The sequence below is a fragment of the Dermacentor silvarum genome, chromosome 10 (assembly GCF_013339745.2).
Source record: "Dermacentor silvarum isolate Dsil-2018 chromosome 10, BIME_Dsil_1.4, whole genome shotgun sequence".
Lineage (NCBI taxonomy): Eukaryota > Metazoa > Arthropoda > Arachnida > Ixodida > Ixodidae > Dermacentor > Dermacentor silvarum.
Window position 1 is genome coordinate 10972094 of NC_051163.1, and position 26911 is coordinate 10999004.

Here is a 26911-nt window from a genome sequence, read left to right on the forward strand (position 1 = left end):
CCACTTCGCATGACCACATTGAGAACAAATGAGGGGTGGACGCAGAACTGTTGCCAGTGCTGTTTTGCTATAAGCGCAATCATAAACAGGTTTGGAATAAAGGTCATGCAAATTGGGACTCGTGTCTACAAAGTGTCGCGTGCTGACTTTATTTAGCTACATAACGGAAACAGAACAGTGCTTGAGCAACAAACCAGAAGTGCAATACTTGAGCGTCAGTGCGATTAAATCATCCTTAGGAGTCGAACCTTTGCTGTTGCGTCGGAAAGTTGCAAAGCTGTGCCTTTTGCACCGACTATATTTTAACTTCCCACAACTACATGGAAAGTTTCTTATCCCACCAACCCTTACATGTCGTCGTATTTTTAACTCTTGCAGCATACAGTGCTTGCATGGTTCAACATCTTCCTTTAATCAATCGTTTTTGCCTAGCGCCATCGCAGAGTGGAACAATTTACCAGATAGAGTTGCCAGCGAGCGTAACCCCATTATCTTTAAACAGTTGCTTACTGATCACCTCAAACTCTAACCTTGTAGTGACCTTACTGTGTTTTCCCTCTTTTGAGATTGCCGATTCACATTGTGACTTTTCTGCTGATTCGCTGTTGCATTGTATTTAGTGTGCCGCAAAGTTTTTATTTTTTAGTTCTGTTCTCAAATGAATCGACATGCTGTAAGCATGTCGCTATTCCTATTTTTACCTTCTGTAGCCCCCCTCCCACACATGTCACGCATGTCTGCACAAAGACATGCGTGACGGAGTGCAGTCTTTAATATAAATATCTTCGTCCTGTATATCGTTTAAACTTTCGCAAAAGATGCTCTACGTTCCTGCTTCGATGCCACCCGACAAAAATGGGTTTCGTTACAAAAAGGGCTGACGATTTATAACTGAGAACGTCACCTTGTAATCGCACCTTTGGTGTGATTCTAGTATAACAACATACCACACAATAACTGAGACATCGATTTTATTTTCAAGCATTCTCTGTTATGCCATGAGTTATACAGACCCGTTACACGTAACAATGTTGACAAAGAGATCTGTCATTGAACAATAACACGAAGTGACTTTGTACGACGTAACAAATTTCTACACAGACACTAACCACCGTCACGTTAACTTCTCAAATGTGACATCATAAAAAAGTACATTCACTGCTTCTGGTGTACAGTATGTCATGAAAGCACCGTTACTGATATATAAATTAATAAGGCAATTTGTTTCTTAAATATTTTATATACACGTTTTTTTTCTAAAGAGAAGTAAATTCCAAAGCTTCAGAAGTCTTGGAACATCTGAAAAGCAATGACAATATATACATATAGGTGAAAACTTTGTGTTGTATACCCGTTGCATTCACAAATAAATTTTACAAAAGAAGTGATAGATCAGACAATATTGCGCGAGAAGACACAGGCAAAGCAATTGAGCGATAAAGCAACGCAAGCTTCGAACGCAAGAGACCGTTGTAGCTTTAATTGGTTCCACTTTGCGTTTCACAAAAAACCTCGTGTCGTTTTTCACATCGCCTATACAAACGTGAGTTCGTACAGTGTGTAGATGTTCTATAGACCAAGTCGACTGCTCTGCTTTTATATGCAGTTTCCCTTTTCACTGTACAAACTATACAAGATTCCAAATACAACGGTCGTTAACACGTCCGTTTCCCTTGATCTAAGTGTGGTCAATATATTTCAAAACAGCTTGATTATTGATAGTATAAGATGTTAGTTGAAATAAACGGTACCTGGCCTCGGGCGGCCGCAACTCACTGAGGGCAGAATGCACAAACGCTCGTGTACATGTGTTTAGGTGGTCAGAATTATTGCAAAGTCCCCCACTATGCGGCATGCCTCGTAATTATCGTATTTTTTGGAGCGTAAAACACCAGAATTCAGTTCAGTAAACAAATTACAAGGCCAGAAGGTTATAGGCCAGAAGCAGCTTCACTACCAAATACAATCAGGGCCGGAGCCCTTGTCAATCTGCTGGAAAGCAGCTTCTTGCTCCAGTGCTGGCATTTTGTCTTTGTAAGAACTCAATGCGAAATAAACTGTCGGTATATGCTGTCTGGAAATTTGGTAGAATTTTCATGCACGTTCCGTATATTTCATGACAGTTCATTTCCGGACTTTCTGCAGCCTAAACAGACATTTTGCAGTGTCACCCAGCAAATGTTTGTGAACGCAAAGCACTTCCTACAACGTTGAACAACCACCCGCCTAGAGAAGTGCAGCGCCAGCGTGGCACTCTCGGTGCTGAAAAGAACAGTTAAGTCGCGAAGCAGCGTCGACATGCCCCCCCCCTCTATCGCCTCCCAGCCGCGCTAACTATGCTTAATTCGTAGGATCGTCTTCAATTCTAACCTCGAACATAAAGTTAAGCGGACGCTAAAGAGAGAAATAAGTTCAGCTGTGCAAGAACATGTACTCCTACACTGGTAAAAAAAAAAAATGAAGCTCACTCTGACCGCAATAGGAGGTTTCATAAGCCAGAAAAGACGTGATAACGACGACCAGCTCGCCGTGATGTCATAGATTTAACGGCATTTGCTCGGGCCTAATTAATCGTTTATCGGTAAAAGCAGACTACATTGCATTCTGTAACAAAGCCAAGGACTTAACTTATCAAGTTTTGAGAACTTTTACAACGCCACAGCGCCCAAAATAATAATAAAAAAAACAATTACTGGGAGATGTGTCACAGAGATGTGGGGAAAGTATTTTTTCGTCATGAAATTAAAGAAGAGATCATCTTTGACCTTCATTTTCTATTTAACAGCGGAGCTGTTTAAGCCGGCCGTTCGTCCGTCATCCGTCGTCGACAAAAAATGTCGGCCGATTCTCGCGGTAATGTAGAAAGGTTCCAAGTGCAAGGGCACATACCCCTGTGAACTAGCTAAGCCGCAGGCTAAGCCACAGACTAAGCCACAGCTGAGCCTGGCTAAGTCTAGCTAGTATAGTTGGGACTGCTTAAGCTTGTCAGTCATCAATAGCCAATCAATAGCTAATTGATAATCGATCAATAATAAATAATTTCCAGAAAATTCTGGGGATGGCTTGGTAGTGTCTAGCCTAGCCCAAATACCTAGCCAATACATTGCGATAGCCAATAGATAGCCAAATAATAGCTACTCGATAATCAATCAATAATAAATAAATTCTGGAAAATGCTGGGAATGACTTGGTAGTGCTTAATCTAGCCCAAAATACAGGACTAGCTAGGTGCCCATCAGCTCCGCTGTCTCTTTAGCGTTGCGCCTCCAGTGCAAGCTACGCTACTTTTTTTATAGCGAGCCCGTTGTCTCAAATCAACAGATATAATTGTTTGAAAGAACTCATATCAATAAAGTTCTGAAAGAACGCTTTATCAGTGCAAAGTGATTTAATGCTTGTTTTTAGTGTCTCTTTAATGCTGTTTTCTTCCCTACCTTTGTGTGTTGATTTGAGTAGGCTGCGCAGTAGTATACGCATATCTAGAAAAAAGTGATTATATCTATTGCATTGGCAGTTAGAGATGAATGTTAATGATAACACTAACAACGTTGTATGCTCTTTTTACTCAGTTATCCTTCGTCGGTTTTCTCCTGGGCTATAGAAATAACAGATCTCTCTTTGACGCCTGATGATTACCCATGTTTTAACGGACAGGTCATCCTTCTTCGTCGTGAGTTCGTGAAGAAGTGCTTCGCTGAAGGATGTACAAGAAAACCATCAGTTAACATCCTTGTTATCAGTAATGAATCAGCAATCCATTTTATTACTTACATAAAGTGATAGTAACACATCTAGCTTTGTCGTTCTTCATGCATCTGAAAAATAATTTACTGACGCCTTGGAAATGATCATTATATTTATTAGAAACGTAACTTGCTAAAGACAGTACCATAAACAGTTAGATGAAACAAAAAGATGTGGCAGAAATTAGCAGTGGTTAAGAGCGGTGTATAAATAGAAGTGGCATTATGCAAGAACTCAGGCTCCTGATCACTGCCTCGCAGATTGACAAAACTTTCTAGCAGCGCAGATTACATTTACCATAAGTATTGGTGTTTTTACTGCCAGCAGTACACATACATACAAGTTGCAATCGCCGATAAATAGCTGGCGCCCCACCATGTCACTGATATATATGAGTATTTTTAGCAACATGACCATGAACAGCGTTGCGGAACTTATTGAATGTGCCCCAAACGACACCGTGAAACTCATTGCACTGAAAGCGTTTCTGTCAGCCAAACAGCACGCTTGAAGCAACAATTAACGTACGTTAATTTAGACGCAGGCTCAGATTTCGCTAATAAAGAGAAAAAATCTTTTTTCCCCAGAAAATTGGAATATATCAAACCTTCAAAAAAGGTAATATTTTCAAGCACACTTCAATGTTTTGGAGGTTTATCAGCGATAATATTGAGAAATAAGGTCGTCGTGGAAAATCCGAGGAGCAGTGTTGCTGTACTCGTATAGATTCTGTGATATTTGAAAATCTTATCCACCTATTTATTTTGTTTAGGTGAGTGTGATGTTGACCTTCACCCAACATAGGAAAGCGTGCCATGTATTTTTTTATTAGAATATATTCGCAGCTTTCTTGTGTAGTCGCTTTGTACATTTAGTGCGGAATTCCTAATTGTTGCTTTGAGGAAATTCCTCACGACTAAAGGACGCCCTGCACTCGGCAGTCATGACAGCCAACTGCGGAACAGGGAAACCACTGATTATTCGAAAATTGTAGATTAAATAATCGGACTGTTAGCATTTTTCAATTCGATGGTTCCTTGGAAAGCCAGAATCTTTCACAAAAGTACAAGTGATTTTTCTGACTCAGTTACTATTTTACCTTACACATAATGATCATGGCTTGGCTGAAGGATAATAGAGAGGTGCCAGGCCTTTACGGGATGCGAAAGTGTGCATCGGCTGGTGGGGAGCACTGCCGAACTGTGTTTTTCGTAGTCTGTAGACCGCACACTTGACAAATCACTCGGTATAAGTTCACACTTAACATCTTTCCCGTAGCTCTAACGGGTAACGAGCGAACGTGTGGTACTGTGAATTTTCAGATCAACATACGCTCACAGGAACCGTGCGCCGGCAAGTATGGCACAGTGTTTTCTTAGGTGTTTCGCGTTTTATGAAGTAAAACCGTATAGCGGCAAGAACCTATAGAAATGACGTAGAGTATATATAATGTGCTTTTGTGTTGCTGCACTTCACAAACAGTCTCGCGGTGATGGCCTTCAGAGAAGACGGCGTGGCACAGCGGTAAGGGGCTTATTCAACAGTTCTCAGTTCGCGGGCTTCAACGTCGAAAAACACAGGCACCGTTTCGTCGTAGTTGCGGGTGACGTCGGAAAAGGTGGCACGAAGAGGGCTCCCTGGAGTTCACAAGTGGTCCGAATGGGAAGGCCTGAAAAAAAAAAAAAAACGAGAACAATAAATTTGAAACTGTAAGCGCAAAAATACCTTTCATGCCCCGTTACATCGCACAGGCAAAAATTGATTAAATAAATTCGCGCTATTTATTGTTCACGCATACAATCCACAGTATATACGCTTACGTGTCAAGGACAAGCTCCATCTTCGGTAACCAAGCTGCATGATTGAGAAAGTATAGCCTAACTTAAACCATTGCATTTGCGAAGAGGAGCAAAAAAGAAAAAAAAAAGTCACACTGCAGGCCTGCGCGGCACACGCGGCACAGTCACAGCGTAAGCTGGTGGAGCGGCTCAAGAGTAGCTCCAATTTGGGCACCATGCACAACAGGGTCTTCGAGGCAGTCTGGTCGCCTTGTTTTGACTAGAACGATCTGAACTGTCCGCCCGGCGTCGACGGCGAGTTGCGGCTTGTAATGCCCTCTGCACAGTATTCTGCTGAGCCCGATCGAGCCTTAGAACTGCAACTTACAGGTTGGGCACACTGCGTTTGCAGGCACCTTAACTAGATGGCGCCACCAGTACTGGCGGAGGCTCGGCAGCACGGGATCGCGTTGATTGCGCGCCTCGTCTGAATCGCATCTCTTCGTCTGCGCCTGCGCACGCTGCGTTTGCAGGCACCTTACCTAGATGGCGCCACCATACTGGGTGAGGCTCTGGTCGTCTCCTCGTGCGCGCTTGCCTTATAGGGCATTTTTCGCTGCCCGATAGCAAGCGCTTGTGTGGCTCAGTGGTAGAGTATGTGGCTCCCACGCAGAGGGCGCGGGTGCGATCCCGGCGGCAATCGGGTACTTTTTTCGCATTTCCGCCGATAGCGGTTACGGCGGCGTACGCCGTCGGCAGCGGCATCAACGTGAATCGAAAGGGCTATTGGAATGAGCCCATAACAGCTTACGCTGTAAAAGGGTTGTGATAGGGCACGAGAAAAATCACAAGCCCCTGGCAAGACATCACTATTATGCTAAGTCGGGAATTTTGTTCATGTTCAAGAGTTCGCGTGCTAGGCTTTTGAGCGATTCTCATCTTATTATATAATGGTGCACTCTTCAGTTCACATTAAAGCCGTACTAACGAGACATGTTCACGTTTTCTTAATTTTTTTCGTTAAATGAAGGTCCAAGATCTCCAAAGCCCCCCTAGAAGGAACGCTGACAATTGTCAGTGCACCCTAAATAGGTGGTGTCTAATTCTACACCCCAGTTATGGTTAAACCCCTCCCCCTCCTCAGCAAACAAAACATATTTTCAAGGCTATGCTTTTGCGTGCTTCATGGGCTGGAAGCCATCGCAGAGGCGGATACACGTCATGACTGTCCAGTTTTAGACACTACTTATAATTTCCTTTAATGCATATTTCTGTGAGCTAGCTTCCGTAGCGGTACCGACAGTGTGGATGCGTCATGACGTCACCACACACCAGTTCATTCCGTTCCTGGTATTGTTGCGGCTGGGACACGCTATCGAAGCCAGAATAAAGGTGTGTAACACCTTTGTTTACATTTTATGAGCAACACTATCACACTTAGCTAGCATGATTGGCACAAAACATCATCAAATATTGCTAATTGTCATGAAGTGCCGGTAATGTCGATGACATCCTATCAAACATACTTAACCAACCTTTCTAATAAACTAAAATAACTAATAATTGACACTTAGCGTCCATATTTGCCAAATATCATTCTTTTAAGTACGAGAAACGTGTGCTAACTTTATAGAACTTCGGAAATATATATCAGTACTGCTTTAAGTGAAAAGTTCTGTTATACGTAGATAGGTGGCTACGGAGAGAATGAAGTAAAAAATACACCAACTTCTCCCTTTCTCTGTGCTCCACGGTGCAATTCTTCAAATCTCTCAACAATGTATACTAGAACAAAAAGAATGCTGCCGTGGCACACTGTTTCATCAAAATCTAACTGGTTGCCACCTCGCTACACCCATGTAATATACAGTTACCAGACTTTGTAATCTTTGAGAAAACCGTGTGCTACCATGTCCTATAACGCCAGCCATGAAATTGCTTAATTCGTTTTGGTTTTAAACAGTATGGCCTCCTGAACATCTGCTTTCCTCGTATTCATTGCGTGAGCTTGTCTAAGCGTTCTCGCAAAGAAGAATTTGCAACTTAAGTTGAGCAAAAAAGCTTCACCCTTTATATCCAGTTAGCGCGCAACGAGGATTGTATATAACAATAAATACTCAAAATCTGTTACACTTCTACTATATTTTGCCGAAGCCCTCACTATCGCAGTATTGCAACTATCATCACTCACCTCTTCAGCTGCGGTCGTCTATTCAGGGGCTGCCAACTGTGACGCTTCTTCTGAAGTCTATGGCAGCCACTTCAGTCGCGCATCTAGGGCAGCCCGTAGACCATGTGCGGTGAGGGTTACCAGGCACACACCAAGTTACGTTCACACTGGCACGCATACAGCGCAGTACAAATCACAGCGCAACTACGGCGAAACGCAGCCTTCCTCAGACGAAGCCGTTCGTGTGCACCGCCGTGTTCTCTTGGTGCTGGAACACGGACGACGCGGTCGTCTTGCCATTGGAGCGGTTCGAAGACAGACGGCGTATCTTCCGCCGCGAGCGACACATGAGCACATCCTTCATACTGCGCCGGAAGTTGTCCGACAGGAACGCGTACAGTATCGGGGTTGATGAACGAGTTCATGTACAGCACCAGCGTCGTGGCTATGGTCAGGCTCACCGCCGACCGCGACGCCCCCTCGTAGCTGGACGACCAGTACTGGTAGAACTTGCGCGCATGGAAGGGCAGGTTGCAGACGGCGAACCCGAGCACTACGGCCACCAGGAGGCGTATGACCTTGCGCCGGGCTCTGAGCACCGTTGCGGCAGCTTGTTGCTGGTAGTGCTGGTGAACTTGACTGCTGGCGGCGATGGGGAAGCAGTGTTTCTTGTTCCCCGCCTGCCGAGGCTTTTTGGTGACTCCTCGGCCGTTGTCCTGGAGGAGGCTCTCCCGACACTGCGCTGCGGCGCTCGAGTTGGCCCTGGCCAGAGGGAGCAGCTCCATCGTGGCCCTACAAGGACGGCAAGCAAGAAATATGGGGAGAAGGTTTGTACGATAACACCAGGTGAAATACCTCGCTATTTGGGACCTAAGCTAGGCAGCCTGGGGACAAAAAAATGCAGGGGCAAATATTGGCGACAAATTCAGGTTCGTGTCTGTTGCAGCAAAAGTCCGGAGCATATTAGAAAGCCAAGGATATGCACTCAGCCTGGACCATAAGAAATGTCTACATTCAAGAAGCACTGGGGTTCAAAGCTGCTTAGAGTGCTAACGGGTGAGTGGTCGAGATAAGCGTGGGAAGTTCTAAGTATTGGTGGAAAAAGAAGCGTGGAAGAGATGGAGCTGCGGTCGTTACAGACATAGGCAACTGTACAATATACGCGTAGAGGAGAAAAAATATATGGTAGAGATCGGCAAAGTGCTAGGCTGCAATAGTTGTAGTAAAATCTGATTAGCTCAAACAGGTTAGGTGACTAATTGTAGCCGCCCCGTTTCAAAGGGGATGTCTTTATAAATCGTCATCATCATCACCTTCGCGGGCCACTGCAGGAGTTGGCCGTGGGGACGCTGCTTCGCCACAGCTGGAGGCCGATGATGGAGTACATGACGCTCATGATGGCGAGCGGCACGAAGAAGCACACGACGAAGTTGAGCACGTCGTAGGTGCGCGAGTCGTAGAGGAAGCGGCGCATGATGCAGATGTGGATGGTACGGCCCGGCTCGTCGTGAGAGGGCACCTCGGCCGTGCCGCACATGACCAGCCGCGGGCTGCAAAAACCGGCGCTCACGAGCCACACGGACAGGACGACTATGCGGAGCCGACGCAGCGTGATCACGTGCTTGCTCCACATGGGATGCACGATGGCGATGTAGCGCTCGACGCAGATGACGGTCAGGATGCCCACGGACGCCGTGTAGCTGAGGGCCTGCGCACAGGACAATTGGTGGGAACTGCATCAGTGGGGACGTGCATTAAAAATCACCAATAAATTACAGATATCCGTCGGTTAAGCGCAAAATTTCAAGGTTATTCAGCGAAAAAGGACTACTTGTCAGGAGACAAGTCAGTCGAAGGAATGAGGACCCATTTCCTAGAGACGTCATGACATGTTCAAAGCTTTGAAAAATAAAAGAACCGTGTGCATTTTAAAGCGTATTGTCGCACAGTAAACGTGTGACATTACGTCGGCTCTTAACTATATAATATTTACTGCGACTAGCGAAATTCTTCCACAGTGAAGACCATCACGTTATTTTGGTTGGCTGCCTTTTTTTCTCAAATAATTGCATTCACCATCAACGGAAGAATGGCCAAGAAAGCAGAGGCCACAGGGTTGTCGCGAAAAAATAATGTATTCATTTAAAGTAAGAACTCGAAAAAGAATAAGTAATTGAAATTATTTATTATAATTGTAAATTCTGTTGTATTAGAGAAAGAAAAGTGTTTAGATAAATAATGTCGGGCAGTATATTTTTTGTAAGGTACGGAACGTGCTCTTTCTTTAGGGTGCACTAATGCATGCTGAGGAATAAGAAGTAAATGCACCGACTATAGCAGCCTGAGACTACCCATATCTGAGTAGACTTGACTTATTTGTATATGTTTATACAAATATGTAAATATATATTTATATAAGTATATATATTTATAGAAATTTGTATCTGACATTTGTTCGTATAAAGACTAGGCCGTGCGCGTGATTTGACATCCGGTAGATTCTACGAATAAGGTTATTGTGGAGCAAAGAAACATTTATCGCGCAAGAGAACTGCAAATGACTGTTAATAAGCATAGTATGATTGAAGTGTGGGAAGCCCTCCACCACTGATCCTATGCAGCTACTGAGCATGTGGTCCCTGCGAAAACTGGTTAAACAGGGCGTACATCCCTAGAGACCTCCGAACTGCTCTCGTAACTTGTAATATCTTTCAGCAATCAAAGCGACCACCAACCTTTTAATATTCGCCCTGTGCACTGAAATGGGAAAGCACGGTACTACTAGTCTGGCGTATACGGATGCCACTATACTTGACGATGCCTAGAGCCCGCTAGGCATGGGGCGAAAAGTTGTTGCCTTTATTGATGAGGCAGACCAGCGGAAGATAGTGGAGCAGCCTCCTTGAATTTTGCATTGCTTCGGACCATCGATCATCTTCTGTGCCTCCGTTCTCGCTTCGCTAAACACCACAAGACTCTCCAGTGTGCCTTGATTTGACCGGACAATAGACCATTCACAGACGCAAATCTTTTGGGAAGAGCCCTGGCCCCACAGCAGCCCAGAATGCCATGCGAACTCTACCGCAGTTCCTGACGGCGACAGACTTCAGTGCCCGATTTTAGATATGCTGCACCTGCCTTAGTGCATGTGAAAGTCTGTATTAAGAGGCGTGTCTTCTCTCTCTCTCTCTATCTTTCACATCCCCCCTCCCACGTATAGGGTAGCAAACTGGACAAAGTGTGGTTAACCTCCCTGCCTTTCCTTCCTCCATTCTCTCTCTCTCTCCTCTATCGGCGTGGCACGTACCTGGACGAAGAAGTACATCCTGCAGAGGAAGTCGCCAAAGGGCCACTCTCCCATCAGGTAGACGGACATGTTCTGGTAGACGCAAAACAGGCCCACGCACAGATCAGCCACCGCCAGGTTTGTGAGAAAGAAGTTGGTGATGGTGCGCATGCGCCGGTGTACCACGACCACCAGTACGACAAGTAGGTTGCCTGCGTGGTGATGGATTGACGGTAGCAGAAAGGGAGAAAACACCAGAAATTAGGTTAGTTTCAGCAGATCGACGACGGTAAATAAAATGGCGTCGTGCGCATAGCAGATTTGTCAGGATATACACTTTCATGGCGTAGTTTCCTTATAAAAATTAGCTCAGAAGAAAAGCTGTCCAGTTTACGCGACACGGGGTATTATAGGAAACGAACTGTGGATCACGGATATCTGGCAGTACTCAGTGGCGTATTTTCGCTTCTTTGACAGCGACATATATTACAGACTCGCTATCCTGGTCGTTTTAATGTCCACCGGTGTAGTCGCTAGAATCCCGACATGTTGAGAGTAAATTACAAAAAAGTAAAAGAAATATTCTCATTGTGCCACGAGGATTCAAGCTTACCACGAACAGATTGGCAATTCAAGATTCTACCTTTCAGCCACTTTGCCAATGCTGCAGCAATGAAGAATGCTGATGACGGAGAGTGCGATCTTCTTTGGGTTCTAGCACGCCACCTTCCCAGTTGCGGAGGCAGTCTTTAATAAAGTTTTCTTCTTTTACATATGACAAGGATTGAGCGCGTCGACTTCGTCTTCATTAGTAATCTGTTCGTGCAGCTTGTTCCCAATGTTTACTGGATGACGCTGATGTCATCCTATTTTCTTCAAGGATAGCATCAGGCCTATTAATGGGGTAACATAGACGTAAACTTTAAAAAGGCCGAACACATCCATGAGAAAGATACTAACGGTTGTTTTATTACGACCAGTGACTGAGCCTGGATATAGGTAAGAGGAGGAAGAAAAGTCTAGTCTTTCCGCTTCATCACCGGGCGGCGCCACTTCCACAAACGAATGCGACTCATAATTATTTTACTTCTCGAAAGAAGATTGCTCGCTCACGTGCACCGGCGTATGTTCACTCCAAAAAATTAGACACTAAACAGTCCATGGTTTAGTGCGCATTATATTTCACCAGCTATTACGTCACTGCTTCGCGTTACGGGTGAAACTGTAATTTTGATGGCTTTGAACTCGGGCCTAACGCAATTTTGGGACTACTTCCAATGCTAGTGACGACCATCTGGCTTGCAATACAAGATTATCACCATAACTACAACCACCATAGTCAGAAATGACTGTAATGTGCACCCTTTGACTGGAGGCATTTATGAATTTCCTGCAGTTTCTGGAGTGTACAACTGCTCAGTGGGCTTGATGTATAGAATTCTTTGCACAGCCAGCTTCGACGGTGACTCGTAAAGCTCTTCATGCTGCTGCTTTGCTACTGAATTAAATTCCCATTGGTGGTAACGAAAGAGACCCCGCCATTCTTTGTTTGAAGTTTATTGTAGTCTTTTTAGAGTACATTGTATTTTTACGCTTTTCGGGACCCAGCAAAATTGCTTGTTGGACCAAACAAAAATGTTTGTTGTAATTCTTGCGACGTTTTATTTCTTTCACTCGTCTCAAGTATTAGCATGGCATTAAATCGCAAACAGCAGCTGATTATGATATTCAGTATAGACTGCTCAGCTGTGAAATATGTAACGTGCGAAATATCGGTTTGTTGCGCTCTTCGTGGCAGTCTTACAGACCATACAAAAGGTACGAATAACAAGGAGGGACAGGACAGAATGGTGCGCTCCAAAGTTTTTCGAGACACACAACAGGAACACAAACATGTACAAAAGCGCTTTCTCGTCCATGTTCACGTTCCTGTTTTGTGCCTCTTAAAACATTGCGGCGTTGAATCCAAATAAGGCTATTCCAACTACTCCCAACGCCAGGCCTAAATAAAATTCAACTAGCTTACAGTTACTTCAAAGTCAGCACTCTATCTCGTTCCTTATTTTTTTATTGTGCTTTGTATCTGCATGCTGCAATACTGCCTCGAAGAATGCATCGGCAACTGGGACGCCCGCAAGCATTATTGAGGTTTGTTGCGCTCCGCGCAGCAATCATCTTAGCTATGCGCCAGTCTTTCAAATAATGAAGGCAAGAGAATGGTGTAAAGCTGCGTTTCTCACGAAATAAGCGAGAAGCGCTTCGGTATATACATTTCATATACCGGAGCTGTGCTCGTAACGCCTAAAGAGACTCCATATATCTCATGGGAGCGCTCTACCGCAAAGTTTGTCGGGAAAATTCGCTTCCGAAGAAAAGACTTCGTTCGCTGGAGAGCTAGCCGAGCGATCGTTGCATGCGAGATGTCCCCGTTGGGGCGAACGTCTTATAAAAGTACGCTACGTGAAGTATCCGAAAGGGATGAAACCATGACATCAAGTTGAGCTCTCCCTCGACGTATACTGAAAACCGTGATGGCGCGTGAAGCCATGAAAAAAAGGTCGTCATTGTGAAAAAAAAAAAAGAAAAAAAAAACTTATCGCTCCCGTGGCGACAAGTTCTTTCATCTCTTCGGCTGTAAGCAGCGAGAAACCAAGAAATCTGCGTGGGTTGACGCGTCGCAGGCGGTGTCGAATAGGACCGCAAATGCAGTGGGTCTCTTTTGCATGTTACGTTAACCCTCTATTGGCGTGTTCTGAATTTTGCTTACGTCGACGTGGGGTTTTCTGCGGCAGGGTGTTGTAATCACGACTTGCTCTCACTAGGCTTCCCCTCAAAGCGTATGTGTTATGGGTTTATGCTAAGTACCAGTTCGAAAAAAATCTGCAAAATGAAACAAGCACGACTTACCGACAGGGTTGATCAGGCATGCCACGTCTTGCTGCGATGCGCTTGCATACTTTAGCCACTGTCAGCGGTATTCTCGGTCCATCGCTCTGACGATCGTCGCAATTTTAGCTTTTCCTAACGTCAAGCTGGAAGCCTCACTCGGGGCCACTGTTCACCGCCGTTCATGCACGGCGAAGCTATATTCGACAGAAAATTACGCTGACAGGAGCGCTGCCATTCCCTGCATCTCATTCCGCTTCTACTCGATTATCGCGTCAGCGCGCTTTTAAAGTGGCACCCCTGAAAGTGATAGATAGGTAGTACTACCACTTATCAATCAACTGCCTGCGGGCACCACTTCTATAGACGAACGGTCCACTCCGCAAATTTCATCTCGTCTTTCTCAATGTCAGTCGAAATGCACAGTTTTAATTTCGTAGTCATGAAAAGAACTTCGATCTGCAGGCTCTCTTAATACATACGTGGCTATAGGGAATCAAACTCACAAGCATGGTAATGCTATCGCAAGCGCTGCACCATACAATCAGGAGCTGTTTTTTTTTTTTTTTTATGGGGGGGATACAAAATAAAGTGTGCTCCGAGAAACAGGGCATGATGTTTCTATACTCTGTGTACATTTGCCACTCACCTATGAGCACTGCTTCATATTTTAGACGCTAGGCGTATTGTATCGAACGCGTACACCCTTATGCTTCAGTCAGTTACGCTTATTTAGATTGAAAACGCACAACAGCATATTGATACCAAGAAACATTTCCTGTTAGCTTCAAGTCTGCTCGAAATTAATCACAATGCGCGTGACTGTGTCTAACTCTTCTAATTGACTTTCACGCATTTCACACGCACGCTTATTTATGACGAAATTGCTATTGTAATAGCTGAACTTGTACCGCTTGAAGTAAGGTTTCCATTTCATGTTTTCAACTACACGGTTAAATTACTCTTGCTAGTAATTGCATCTTGCTTGGCTACCGATACCTCAAAGTGAAGTTTATTAATTACGTCCTAAATAGAAAATGCGGTAATGAGACCGGCGTCCACGGATCTAGTGTTCTTGATATTTTTAAGGGTCCACTTGCTGAAGCTACAGCTTCCATGCGCATTGCCTAAGAAACGCTTAAGTAGCCTTTAAGTTCTTCATTTATCAATTGCAGCAAGCGTAATTAAGGCGTCTCTTTGAGCAGTAATATTGCACATAGGTGTGCTGTGCAGGGTAGCATAAAAAATTGCGATTCCTTAACGTATATTACAGTGAAGTGCATGCACTGCAACCTTGGCAGTTTGCCAAGCTTGCAATGGGGGCTACAGAATTGGTCTTACCAAAGAAACAGCAGCAAAATACGATGGAATACGCCAAGATGAGGCTGACGCGGACGTCCATCCTTTGGAAGATATCCTCGTCAGCTTCCGCGGTGGCCCAAACGCCGGAAGCGGAAGTGGCCGACCCGTTTCCGGCCGCGTCCAATACGTCCACCGTGCTGCTGTCATTTGCGTCGTCTGGGGGAGCCATTACTCAGGACGGGCACAGCACCTGAAGAAGAATAATTTTCGATACCAATGTAAGAAGGTGAAACAACTATACAGCTGATGTCATCGTCGTAATAAACGGAGTATCCCAGTTAACGTCAGCCGAGCTCTTAAAGAAGAAGAAAGAGGAAAAAAAATGGCACAATATGCGATTAAGGAACCTAGGGTGTTCAGTCATAATCGTCTTTCACTGCTAGGATAATTTCTTTGTCATAATTATCCGGCTAAATAGAGAAGAATATTTAACATTTGTTTTTATGTTAAGTTTCGCTTTCGATGGGAAAGCTGTTGCTGCGTCTTAAACAACCCATTCATTCAGTCTGTTTCCTCATGCTCTGTCCTGCGTAACTGTTTTTTTTTTTCCCACTGTACTCGTAGAGCTCGAGCACGAAATACGAAAAACGCTGCGGCATTGGACTCCGCACGCCACTACACCCGTGATCCCGCCAGTGATATAAAGGAACAACGCTCATAGATATACTCAGCAGCCGTCTAGAAGTGGAAAGCTACACTGTAAAGTAATGCACACCCTTAAAAGTGAATAAGTGTGTAAAGTATTTTACACTGATGATGGTGTTGGTTACCGCTTATTGTGAGCTGCACGTGTCGCTTATAGCAATGGCAGTCTATCACAATGACCAGGCGGTGGTCAATTCAGGCAATCAGCGGAATTAGTTCCTTCATTTTTGGGACCACTGATGTTGCGGCATGCGGGCGTGCAATCCCGGGGCACTTTCCCTATTTCTTGTGCTACGAGTAAAGTGCAAAAACACATAATTACGCAGAACATAGCACCGTAAAACCACTTGAGTGAATCGTTTTAGAACGCATTAAAAGTATTCCCATGAGAACTCGCGCCCGGAGTAAAAAATTAAAAAAAAATAAACTTCACTAGTTGGGCAGGAAATTCGCCCGAAACTTATCTCCGCAGCGGTAGAGGACCCTACCGAACGTCGTAGGTCTCATAATCGTCACTGCACCAATTTTCATTAACAACTTTGTTAAGGTTACCTGAGGCACCCTGTGTAAGGAAGCCTAACATTGAGCAACAATGAAGCGCCGTAGTGGAGCATCATTTCTGCCAGTCCGTTCTCTCCCACGAAGGAAAGAAAAAGAACACACGCACACGCCCACTCACGCAAAAGAGAGCTTCTTCACCTTAGTGAGGACATGCCAACACGTCCAAATCGCAACCCTGATCTTTCATTCATTAATTGTCAGTGTCACTTTCGTGCCACACTTGTCGGAATGAGTTGCGAACTGCTGTCAAGCCGCATCCAGCTAGAGGTGGCGCTGACACAATGATCTGTCTTGCTAATCTGTCTTCTTGCTCACTCCGTGGTTTCAGGTTTTGTCATATTTAGCCCCAAACCCGCCGAAGTAGCCCAGTGGTTATGGAGCTGCGATGCTCAGCTCGAGGTCGCGGGTTCAAACACAGCAGCGGAGGCCGCATTCCGATGAGGCGCAATGCAAAAAAAAAAAAAAGAAAAAAAAAAAGCGCCGGTGTACTGGGCTTTGGGGGCACGGTAAAGAATCCTAGCTGGCCAAAATTATTCCGCAGCCCCCCCACTATGGCGTGCCTCGTAATCATCGGGGTTTTCGCGCGTAATCCCTCACAATTTATATGCTATATTTACCACCGGTATCACCACCGTACGCATCACTCACACGAAATGCCGAACATCTGTGCCATCGGGGTAAGTTCTTTGTAATATCATTGCGAAATTTTTATGGAGATACACAAATAAGCTGTGTACGCATTAAAACGCATTACGCGTACGCATTGCAATTTCGTAGATGCTTACGAAATCGTATATGTCGTTATTAGGATTCCATTAAGGACTGCCTCACATTTTCGAATGTGGCCTACTTTAAACGAATGGCCCTTACACTGCCATTACTTTCCTCCTTTAGCCGTAATGACGAGTTCCAGTTATCTGAGTCAGCAACTGAGAAGACCTGTACCCAATGGGCGAAGCGGGTGTAATCTGCTGATTGCTCGGATCTGGGCGCTCTGTGATGGCCAATCGATACAGCCGCCAGCTGCCTATGGTGGTCGGTGATGTCTACACAAGCGCTGTCGGCTCTCCTTGGCACGTACCACAAAGTGCCTTAACGTCTAGCATGATGGGAACGAGGTAGATCAACTGGCTGACTCATATTTCCATCTCGACAAAAAAAGAAAAAAAAAGAAAAAGGCGGGGGGACCAAATGTATCAGGTATGTTTGGTGCGGCGTAGCCGTTCATGGTGCTTTTCGCTCTGTGTGGCAAATTTTGTGCGCCCGTTTGACTTGTGATGCAGATGCAGTCTGCTGTACACGTGGTTTCCATCATGCCTTTCATAATTCTGTGTTGTTTAGGAATGGATTTGTAGAGAATGGGTGGCTAGAAACAGAAAATCTACAATTTACAAATCGCCTTGAACGATTACACATTTTTCAAGATAAGACACGTATGGAGACGTCAAATTAGTTATTGCTGCGGAATTAGTCAGCCGCGGAAGGCTACAACCATTTATATTTTTTTTTCACAGTAACATTTGGAAATCTCGTTTGAAGGCAGTTCTTGAATTTGAAGGTAACAATCAGCGAAAGACATAACACGCACAAGCAAGAAGTTTTTCATTCGCCATGTGACGAAAGTGAAACTGAGAATGAAGCGCTGGCCTCATATCAATCCTAGTGTTGTGATTTTAACTGCCGCCCCAGGAAAAAAAGTGAACGAGAAACAGAAATGTAATAACCTGGAAGAAACAATATGTGGAATGTAAAAAATGCGAACATTCAGTTGAGTGCTGGAACTCTTGTTATTCTTTTCATAATAAGGAGCACGTGATACCAAGGATTATACATGTCAGCGAAGCTTAGCGATTTCACAATGACAAAACCCTAGTCCTTTATTGTTGTTGCGGTTCTCCCACGGAAAGCCCCATCTTCCCAGCTCTTGCCCAAGTTCGACGAACCGGATTAACGTCTCACACAGGTGCAATGGATCAACAAATTTTCCAGGACGCTCTGCCTTCAGCTATATTATTTTTCATGCATGATGAAAACAGGCTGGAATATAACCTGCCGAATTTTCTGAAATGCGTAACCTCTATACTGCTCTCTCCCCACCCTTTCTTTCTTTTTTAAAAAAAATTGAACGTATTTACGAAAACACTCAAAGGAAAGACAACCCTGTTCCATCTATTTTGCTCGTAATTTCTCAAAGAAATTACGGGAAAAACAAACCGCTGTGTCCGAGTGGTTAGTTAGAAATATTCACTAATTATTCCCTTTAGTTTAACAATACGATTACTAAAATGAAGGCGAGCTGCAGTGAATTAAGTCATGCTTGCTTAGCAGGAACCCTAAGTCTAGCATCACCTTGAAGATATTTCGCCGTAAAGTGTGCTACTAAATACATTGACATTCCAATTAGCAGTTTCGGGACGATCCTAACTGGAACGTTCATCTTATTACCTGTTTCTTAGCAGGATTTGGGACTGATATCTCGAAGGTGATGCTTGTCTTGCGCTTGCTCATAAACATGTATGAATTTCCTGTGGATAAGCTGCAATTTTGCAATTCAAAGTGAATATTACAAAGATAATTAGTGAATACTTTTAATTAGTCACTTGGACATATACGTTTTGTCTGCAAGTAATGTCCACTACAAGTATTCCACCTACACGCACTGAATTGCGCACTTTGCTCATTGCAACTTTTGTTTTTCAATAAAGAAAAATAAACAAGAAATAACACGTGAGGTAAAAAAAAAGTGCACCTGATAAAAAATATTTTTCCTTCATACACAAAGCGCGACACAGTATCAGAAATCACTGTACTTGCCACGTGAAAATAAATGTAAGAACAAGAGAGAATCACCGAGGAGAAGCACGAACTAAAAACTAAGAATTTTGTCGAAACGATCAAGGAAGTATTAAATTCATTAAAAGGTAGTTATTACTTGTTCCTGTCGATGATATTTCCAGTTCTGTCAGCGAATCTACCGTCTGCTTATATGGTGTGTTCAGGTCCCCTCTTCAGTTGCAAACAAAGTGAATCGTAACAAACGCGTCCAACCACTTTGCTACAGCGGCCGCACTTCCGAAATTAAGTTACAAACGTTTTGATTGTTGGTACTACGATAGTTATCAATGCTATCAAGACAAAGACATATAAAGACAATGCTATCGATTAATTTTTGATTCTGGCCAAATCATTAAAAGGTACAACAGAGGTGGTCATAGCGCTAGAAGACACGGACAAGAACGAGAGAACAAGACAAGCGCTAACTTTCAACTGAGTGTTTATTTCGAGAAACAACCGTTTTTGTAGGCCCGCATACAGGCCCGCATACATTAAAAGGTAGTTTTGGAGCGCTTCCTCGAAGGAAATAAGCGTGAATTCATTGTTGCTTGTAAAGACAATGCCTAATTCATGTAAATATAGCTATACATGGTGTTTCAGCGAACACTTTAAAAATTTATTCAAGGTTGCCTGTGGCAGATAGCCCAGGTCTAGTTAATGAGCTCGTCAACTCGAAGAGGCGGACATTACTTGTACAAAAAATTGAAATGCATAATCGACTAATCAACAGAAATTCACTAATTAAGTTTTTATCTACTTACCTGATGGCCCATATTGCAATTTACAAATTGTAGCCATGGAATTCGCAAGTCGAATCCACTTGGAATTAATTCTCAGGATGACACCAGTTTCCAGATAATAATGCCCGAACTTTGCGGAGAAATGCATTGGCGTTCCAGTTAATTTTGTGCTTCAATGCATAAAGCGACGTTTTGTTAAGCAACTAACTGGAACGCCAATGCATTTCTCCGCAAAGTTCGGGAATTAATATCTAAAAACTCGTGTCATCCTGAGAATTCGTTCCAAGTGGATTCATCTCGCGAAATTCATGGCTACAATTTGTTAATTGCAATATGGGCCATCAGGTAATTAGATAAAAAGTTAATTAGCGAATTAAAAAATATTCTATTATGCATTTCAATTTCTTGTGCAAGTAATGTCCGCCTCTTCGAGTAGACCAGCTCATTAACTAGAATTGTGCTAACTGCCACAGGCAACCTTTAGGAATTTTTGAAAGTGTTCGCTGAAACACCCTGTACATTCAGGTTGCTGTCGTTCGCCAAAAGATCACTAAACAGGATTGACTGTGGAACGTTTTATCTAGTTAACGGCGCGGAAAAGAAAAACGCTGACTCAAATTTATAAACTGATAGGGTGTGGTTGGAAAACTCTATTTTCGCGGTACGAAGTCGTTCACTAAAGTATAGTGAAGGCCAAGTTTCCATTTTTTTGAATTTCGCGCCGATAGCTCGCTGCTAGTACGTCAGTGCGACGTCATGGGCTTCCAAGTATATTCTCGTATTTGGGTTGATGTGGCGCCGCAATAGTTATCGAAGCATTCTCAGTTTAATATTCGGCGTCTTTAGAATACAATGCAGTCGATCAGTACCGATAAAAAGTGAACTAGTGCCAAGCAGATGCGGTAACAATGAATGACGTCACGGCTGGTTAGTGCAGGAACGTAGAGATGGCTTCGCCAAAACTCCCTTGTTCTTGATTATTTTCTGGCTTATCAAGTCTCTCCCACCTGTAACAGCTTGTTTTTCTTTTCAGTTATCTTTTCATTCATTCTTTTTTTATTGAAGATGGTTATGAAAACAGTTGAAGTTATATTTAGCCTAAGTTATTACCCTTTAAATATTTTTTTGTAAGCAAGGGTGTGGTTGTGCCTTAAGGTCGTTGTTATTTGCTGTCATCGAACCACGCCGTCGAGCGTGGCACGCCATCCACCTTATCAGAAGCCACGCAGCGTCGCCGGAGGGGCACTATGTCAAGGCGTTAATATTTTGGCCCGAAGCGTCCAAAATCAGCGTTTTTCTTTTTCCCTGGCTCAAACCAGCTCCTCTTTTACTCGCTGGCTCACAAAGGAGTACAGAGTCCGAGAGAAAGAAGGAGAAGGACTGGGGTGGAATTCTAGTACGAACGATATTTCGCGATGCGAACTTCACAGCCTTTGTCCACGAAAGACTTCGAGGAAAATATGTGCCTTACGGTGATGAGGCTGAGCGATGCGATCCATTTTTCTTCTTAAGGCGGGAGACGCTGGTGTTGGGAGAGGGAGTGGTGAGGAAGGGGGGGGAGGGTGGAATCAAGACTGAGGAGGTCAGCACTGACAGAGAGAGCCATGCTCCTCCTCCTGAATGCTTCTATACTGAATATCTTGAATGGCTCCCCGTACCTTCACGAAACTTTTTCTTTCTCCTCGCCATCTTCGCGCTGCCTCTTTATCGGAAGCCGGAGAAAGTATACGAGGGGACCTTGACTCCCATTACGAAGAGCTTCGCGCAATAGCACCTGTCACCATTAGCTTGGAGCGGATATCGGACATTCTCGACTGCGAACTGAATTAAATAGTCATCAGCTGAACCTCCTCGCGAGTTTAAGCGACAACGAGACGACTAATGTCGAACTGTTGCGACAACAGTATTCGTACGACGCCGGCGCCAGATGTCTGGACGCCGCTTTGGCACATGGCCAGAGGGTATACGTCACCGGCCGACATTCAGCGCCTGTATACGGTCCGCTCCGGCGCTTTCGCGCAGTTCGATTCACCCTGCTCTCATCGCTGAGATCAGAGCGGCAACGCAAAAGCGCATCGTCCTCGAAGCAACTCGTTGTCGAGGGCGTTCCTCTGGCATATTCTCATAGACACGCGATATGAGCACGATTCTGACGGCGCATGGTGGCAGATCGAAAGCTCGGCGTACTCAAAGCTACTTCCTATAACTCTGCAACCTTGATAGTTCTGCACTTGGTCAGATCGATATCCTCCTTTTGTGTGGCTTCCTTTGTGTCTTGCTCTGCCCGAAGCAAAAGTGTACAGATGGCGCATTTTGTCTAGTGATACAAAACAGCAAGACAAAACGCGAGACAAAAGGAGTGGGGCGGGAAGTGCCGTTTGCTATGACGTAGCAGACTAAGAAAGCATCGCTCTGAGCTCTTTCTTACCTATCTCACACCCCTTTACGGGCGCAAGCGTAGTCAGCAAGACATTTATAAAAGTTGCAAAAAAGAACTCACGCTCTGCAAGTTTTATAACTTTACGCACAGCTTCTCCGTGTAGGCTAATAAGGAAAAAAAAACGCAGTCTTTGGCAGTTATCCCAGTGTTGAACTTATTTACGGCAACATCAGCGGACTCTCAAAGAGGACACTGCCATTAGACATTATCTAGACATTATCTAGAAACACTGTTGGTGCTGTTTTGAGGGTTTGTGCAGCCAACAATATGTACTACTTTCCTATGCGCATAACTTTGTCTTCATCCGCTATGGTACAGCCTGCTGTGGCCTCCGAAATCCATGTGCAGACGCCACAACTACTCTCAGAGTCTCCGCGGCACACAAATGCCCGCAGATATTTCCGTGCGTATATTGCGCGGGAGCGCATTGGTTCGCGCGGGAGCGCATCCGGCTCTAAAGTGCACATTGCCGCATGGCAATGAGTCCGATTTCGAGAAGTTTCGAGTTGAGAAGGATGGGGGCATATGACAGCGCAGCGGAAAGCGTGGACAGACCTTAAAAACGCAGTGTCAAGTCCTTTGCTGTTTGCAGCACAAAAATGTTCAGGAGTGGCTTTATACTGTTGTAGCCGCACACAAGCAGTAGTGCCGAATTTCGGGAGGGCTGGTTTGGTAGAGTTAGGGGGACCGGGGGTAGCATTCAAGCGACGCAGACAAGGATAAGCCAGGTTGTTGCGCCAACCATCCTTGCTTTCATTTCCTGTCCCCGTCGCTTAAACGCTACTGTTCCAGTATACCACCCATGCGGGCTCACTGAACCGACAAAAATGATCTCTTATTAGTAATTCCTCATTTCGTGAAACATTATCGCAAGCGGCACACACCCAAGCCTTCAGCAATAATTCCTGTAGGACGTTTCGTGTTATGAAACAAAATTCCGTTCAGGGAGGTCTCGTTCTGCAATGTAGCATCTAGGTCGCATCGCCGCTCGCGGACCGTCGGGTCATTGCTCGTCGCAGGCGCGGCAGAGTTCACCAAGCCGTCGCAGGTGCAAAAAAGAAGAGAAAAACAGAAAAAAAATGAAATAACAGAAAAGACAATGAAACGTGGTTTGGGGTCGTCCCTGGAAAATCGACCGGCGCAACTCTGGCTAATTGGGGCAGCAAGGTAAGGAGAGTGTGCCGTGGCCGCCTCATCTCAATTTACCATGGCTCGCTCGGCAAGCGCTAGGGTAAGCTCCGATGGAGGGATGGCACCAAAAAAGGCGGCGCTGCATATATTGCGGCAAGCACGCCGAGGGCGTCCTGTCGAAATAACCAGCACGGAGGTGCCTGCAAGTCCCGCACCCACAAGTCTTTCAGTTGCGAGATAGCTTGCGCACAAAATAATAGCAGTCTAAACGAAAAATCAGAGGCCCCGGCGTTGAAACATGTCGACTCTACCAACGTTCGAGTGGTTGGTAATGGACTGCAATTAGAAACAGCTCTTGGTTGCGTAAGTATAGCAGTATTAAGCAAGCCAGCTGCACGCAGCCGATAGACCCTCGTCTTTTCCTGCCCTTCCGCGTGGACTTGTCGATGTTTGAAGTATCCACAGGAAATGCCACTCTTATAGCGCTAAGCAACAACAAACACTTACAACCAAGTAACCAAAACGCCTCTATAAGTGGCAATAGCTGCAGAGCTGAACAATAGAAGAATGGTTGCCAGAGCACAGGCGACGAGAAGGGCTGTAAGCCATCGACGGTGATTGTCGATGTAAGCGAATAGCCGAACGCTTATAGAAATGTATTCGCATTATTCAGGGAATGATGCACTTGAAGGCATATATTCATTACAGTGAGGATATTTAGGTAACGATTGTTGTTTCATTACGTAATTCCGTAGAGGACGGAGCCGTTAACTAGCATATCTGCAGCTGAAGTATAGGTAACTACAACATATTGACATGTGTACATTGTTTATCCTTTTTCCGGTGACTGCTCTTTAACCTGCTACAAAATATTGCTGTTAAAGTTATTTATTTATTTATTTATTTATTTATTTATTTATTTATTTATTTATTTATTTATTTATTTATTTATTTATTTATTTATTTATTTATTTAGGCATACTGTTGGCTCGGAGGCCGTTACAGGGGTGGGGTACAGCACAGAAAATAAAAAATGACGTAATGTACATTATACACAATGCACGCAAATGATACATCAAATACTGTCTTTTTCAGCATACATTCATAAAACACCAGGGAACTAGTAACAGTACAAATACAACAGCAGTATACAGAGACAATGAACACAGTCTTTTTATATCCAAAATGTACAAAATGTTGTTTAGGACATGATTTACTTCAGCTTGTTTTCAAATTGTGTAACGGTATCACTTTGAATAATGGTTGTTGGTAGTCTGTTCCATTCATTTATTGTTCTGGGGAAAAAAGAATTGGCGTATGCATTAATGTGCAGTTGAGATATCCGTAAATTATGTTCATAGTGTACCTCTTGAGGTTCTGCCTTCTTGTGGCGCTAAGTGTTGAGTAGTATTTATGTTAAAATGCCGTTTCCAAAGCAAGAAAAGAAACCTAAGTCTGGCTACATGGCGTCGTTCGGCTAAGGAGGGTAATTTAAGTAATTGCAACATTCGTGGTAGCAGAATCAGTTTGCGAGTAACGAGACAAAATAAATCGAGCAGCTCTTCGTCGGACTCTTTCAATCATGTTGACTAATCATGTTTCATAACGATCCCATAAATCGTCGGACTCTTTCAATGATGTTGACTAATCATGTTTCATAAGGATCCCATACAATACTGGCATATTCCAGTCTCGGTCTTGCCAGATATAGGTAGGCCGTTAACTTACCGTCTTTTGAAGCAAGCTTGAGCTTCCTACGCAAAAACCAGAGCTTCATTTCTGCTGTCGAACAAATGTTTTTAACATGTTCCTTCCAACTCAGGTTTTTGGAAATAGTTACGCCTAAATATTTGAGGCTATCAACTGCGGCAAGTGTGGAAGAACCCAGGGTGTAGTTAAGACAACAACATGTTTTGTCTTGTTTGTGACACAAAATACAACAGTTTTATCACTGTTAATTTTCATTTTTGAAATTTCGCACCACTCTTCAACCACTTGGAGAGCGTCATTAAGAATTTTCGAATCGTCCTGGTTGTTTATTTCTTTATAAAGGAAGCAATCATCGGCGAAAAGTCGCACCTTTATGTCTTTGTTAATACATTGTGCAATATCATTAACACACAAAAGAAACAAGACTGGACCCAACACAGACCCTTGTGGAACACCCGATGTGACGTCTAATAATTCTCATTTGACGTCATTAATTTCTACGTACTGAGTTCGGCCTGTTAGGTATGCACGAATCCATTGTGTTATATTGTAGTTTATGCCAAGATGAACAAACTTATCAATTAGCTCTGAATGAGGGACTCTGTCGAAGGCCGTGGACATGTCAAGACAAATACAGTCAATTTGTCCTTTGTTGTTTCGTCAAATCGTCAATTGTTTCTACCAGCTGCGTCACTGTCGGAAAGATTTAGCCTAAAACCATGCTGATTGGGATATAGAAGTTTTTTGTGTTCCTGGTAGGTGTATATTGATTTCGATATTACGTGCTCAAGAAGTTTACAGCATACACAAGATAAGAAAACGGGGCGGTAATTGTCAACTGCTTGCCGGTCTCCAGATTTGAAAAGTGGAACAACCTTGGCTCTATGCAGGGGTGCGCCCACGTGTATCAAAACATACTCGATTGTTGTCGCTGATTCCATTAGTTGTCTGTGCTGTCACCGAAATTACAGACTGCACGCGTGACTGTGAACAATGTTGCACATTCTGGAAGGCACGCGATCACTACAGGTTAGGATGGCATCTATGTACACCGAGTCATGAATAAATAGCCGATGCATCTGTCCCTCGTAATCACATTTCGAAAATAAAGACCGTGCTCACCGCGATTGTTTTGCTTGAGTCTTGCTTGCTTTTCTGGGCCCATGCTCTCCCAATAAAGAGTTTTCGTGACTCACAGCTGTGCCACTGCCTGCGTCTTCATCGACACCACAGCGTGACAATATAGGCCAATTCGTCATACGTGTGGGTTGTCACCAGAGGTGCGAGCGCTGGCGTGGAAGGTGGCTGCGATCCTCCTCTCTTGCGCCGAGTCCTCCGCAGCCTCCTTTAGAAAAAGGTTGGCAGGAGGGCTTTGGGGCGTCTAAACGACGCCCCAAAGCTGTCCCACGACATTATGTGCGTCTCAAAAGCGTTCGGCCTCTAACACGCCCTGCAACTTGGTTGAGCGTGAACGCGCACTCTTGAACGTCCGACCACCGACCGCCAAGCACCGACCACCGAACTCCAAAACGGACGAAAGACCCGAAGAAAGCTATTCGTTTTAAGCACAGGTACGTCATTGACGTCCACAACAAAAACAGCTACGGCAGGTATTGTAGAAAG

General features: G+C 44.3%; 1 protein-coding gene across 1 annotated transcript; it reads right to left on the bottom strand.

Annotated features, from left to right (window-relative positions):
* Window positions 1-7769: 7769 nt before the first annotated feature.
* Window positions 7770-15406, bottom strand: LOC119465932 (trissin receptor-like). The gene is given in 5 exon segments (XM_037726410.2): window positions 7770-8098; window positions 8100-8484; window positions 9006-9400; window positions 11000-11190; window positions 15206-15406. Coding segments are annotated over 5 exon segments (1341 nt in total). The 5' UTR covers window positions 15396-15406; the 3' UTR covers window positions 7770-7918.
* Window positions 15407-26911: the final 11505 nt, after the last annotated feature.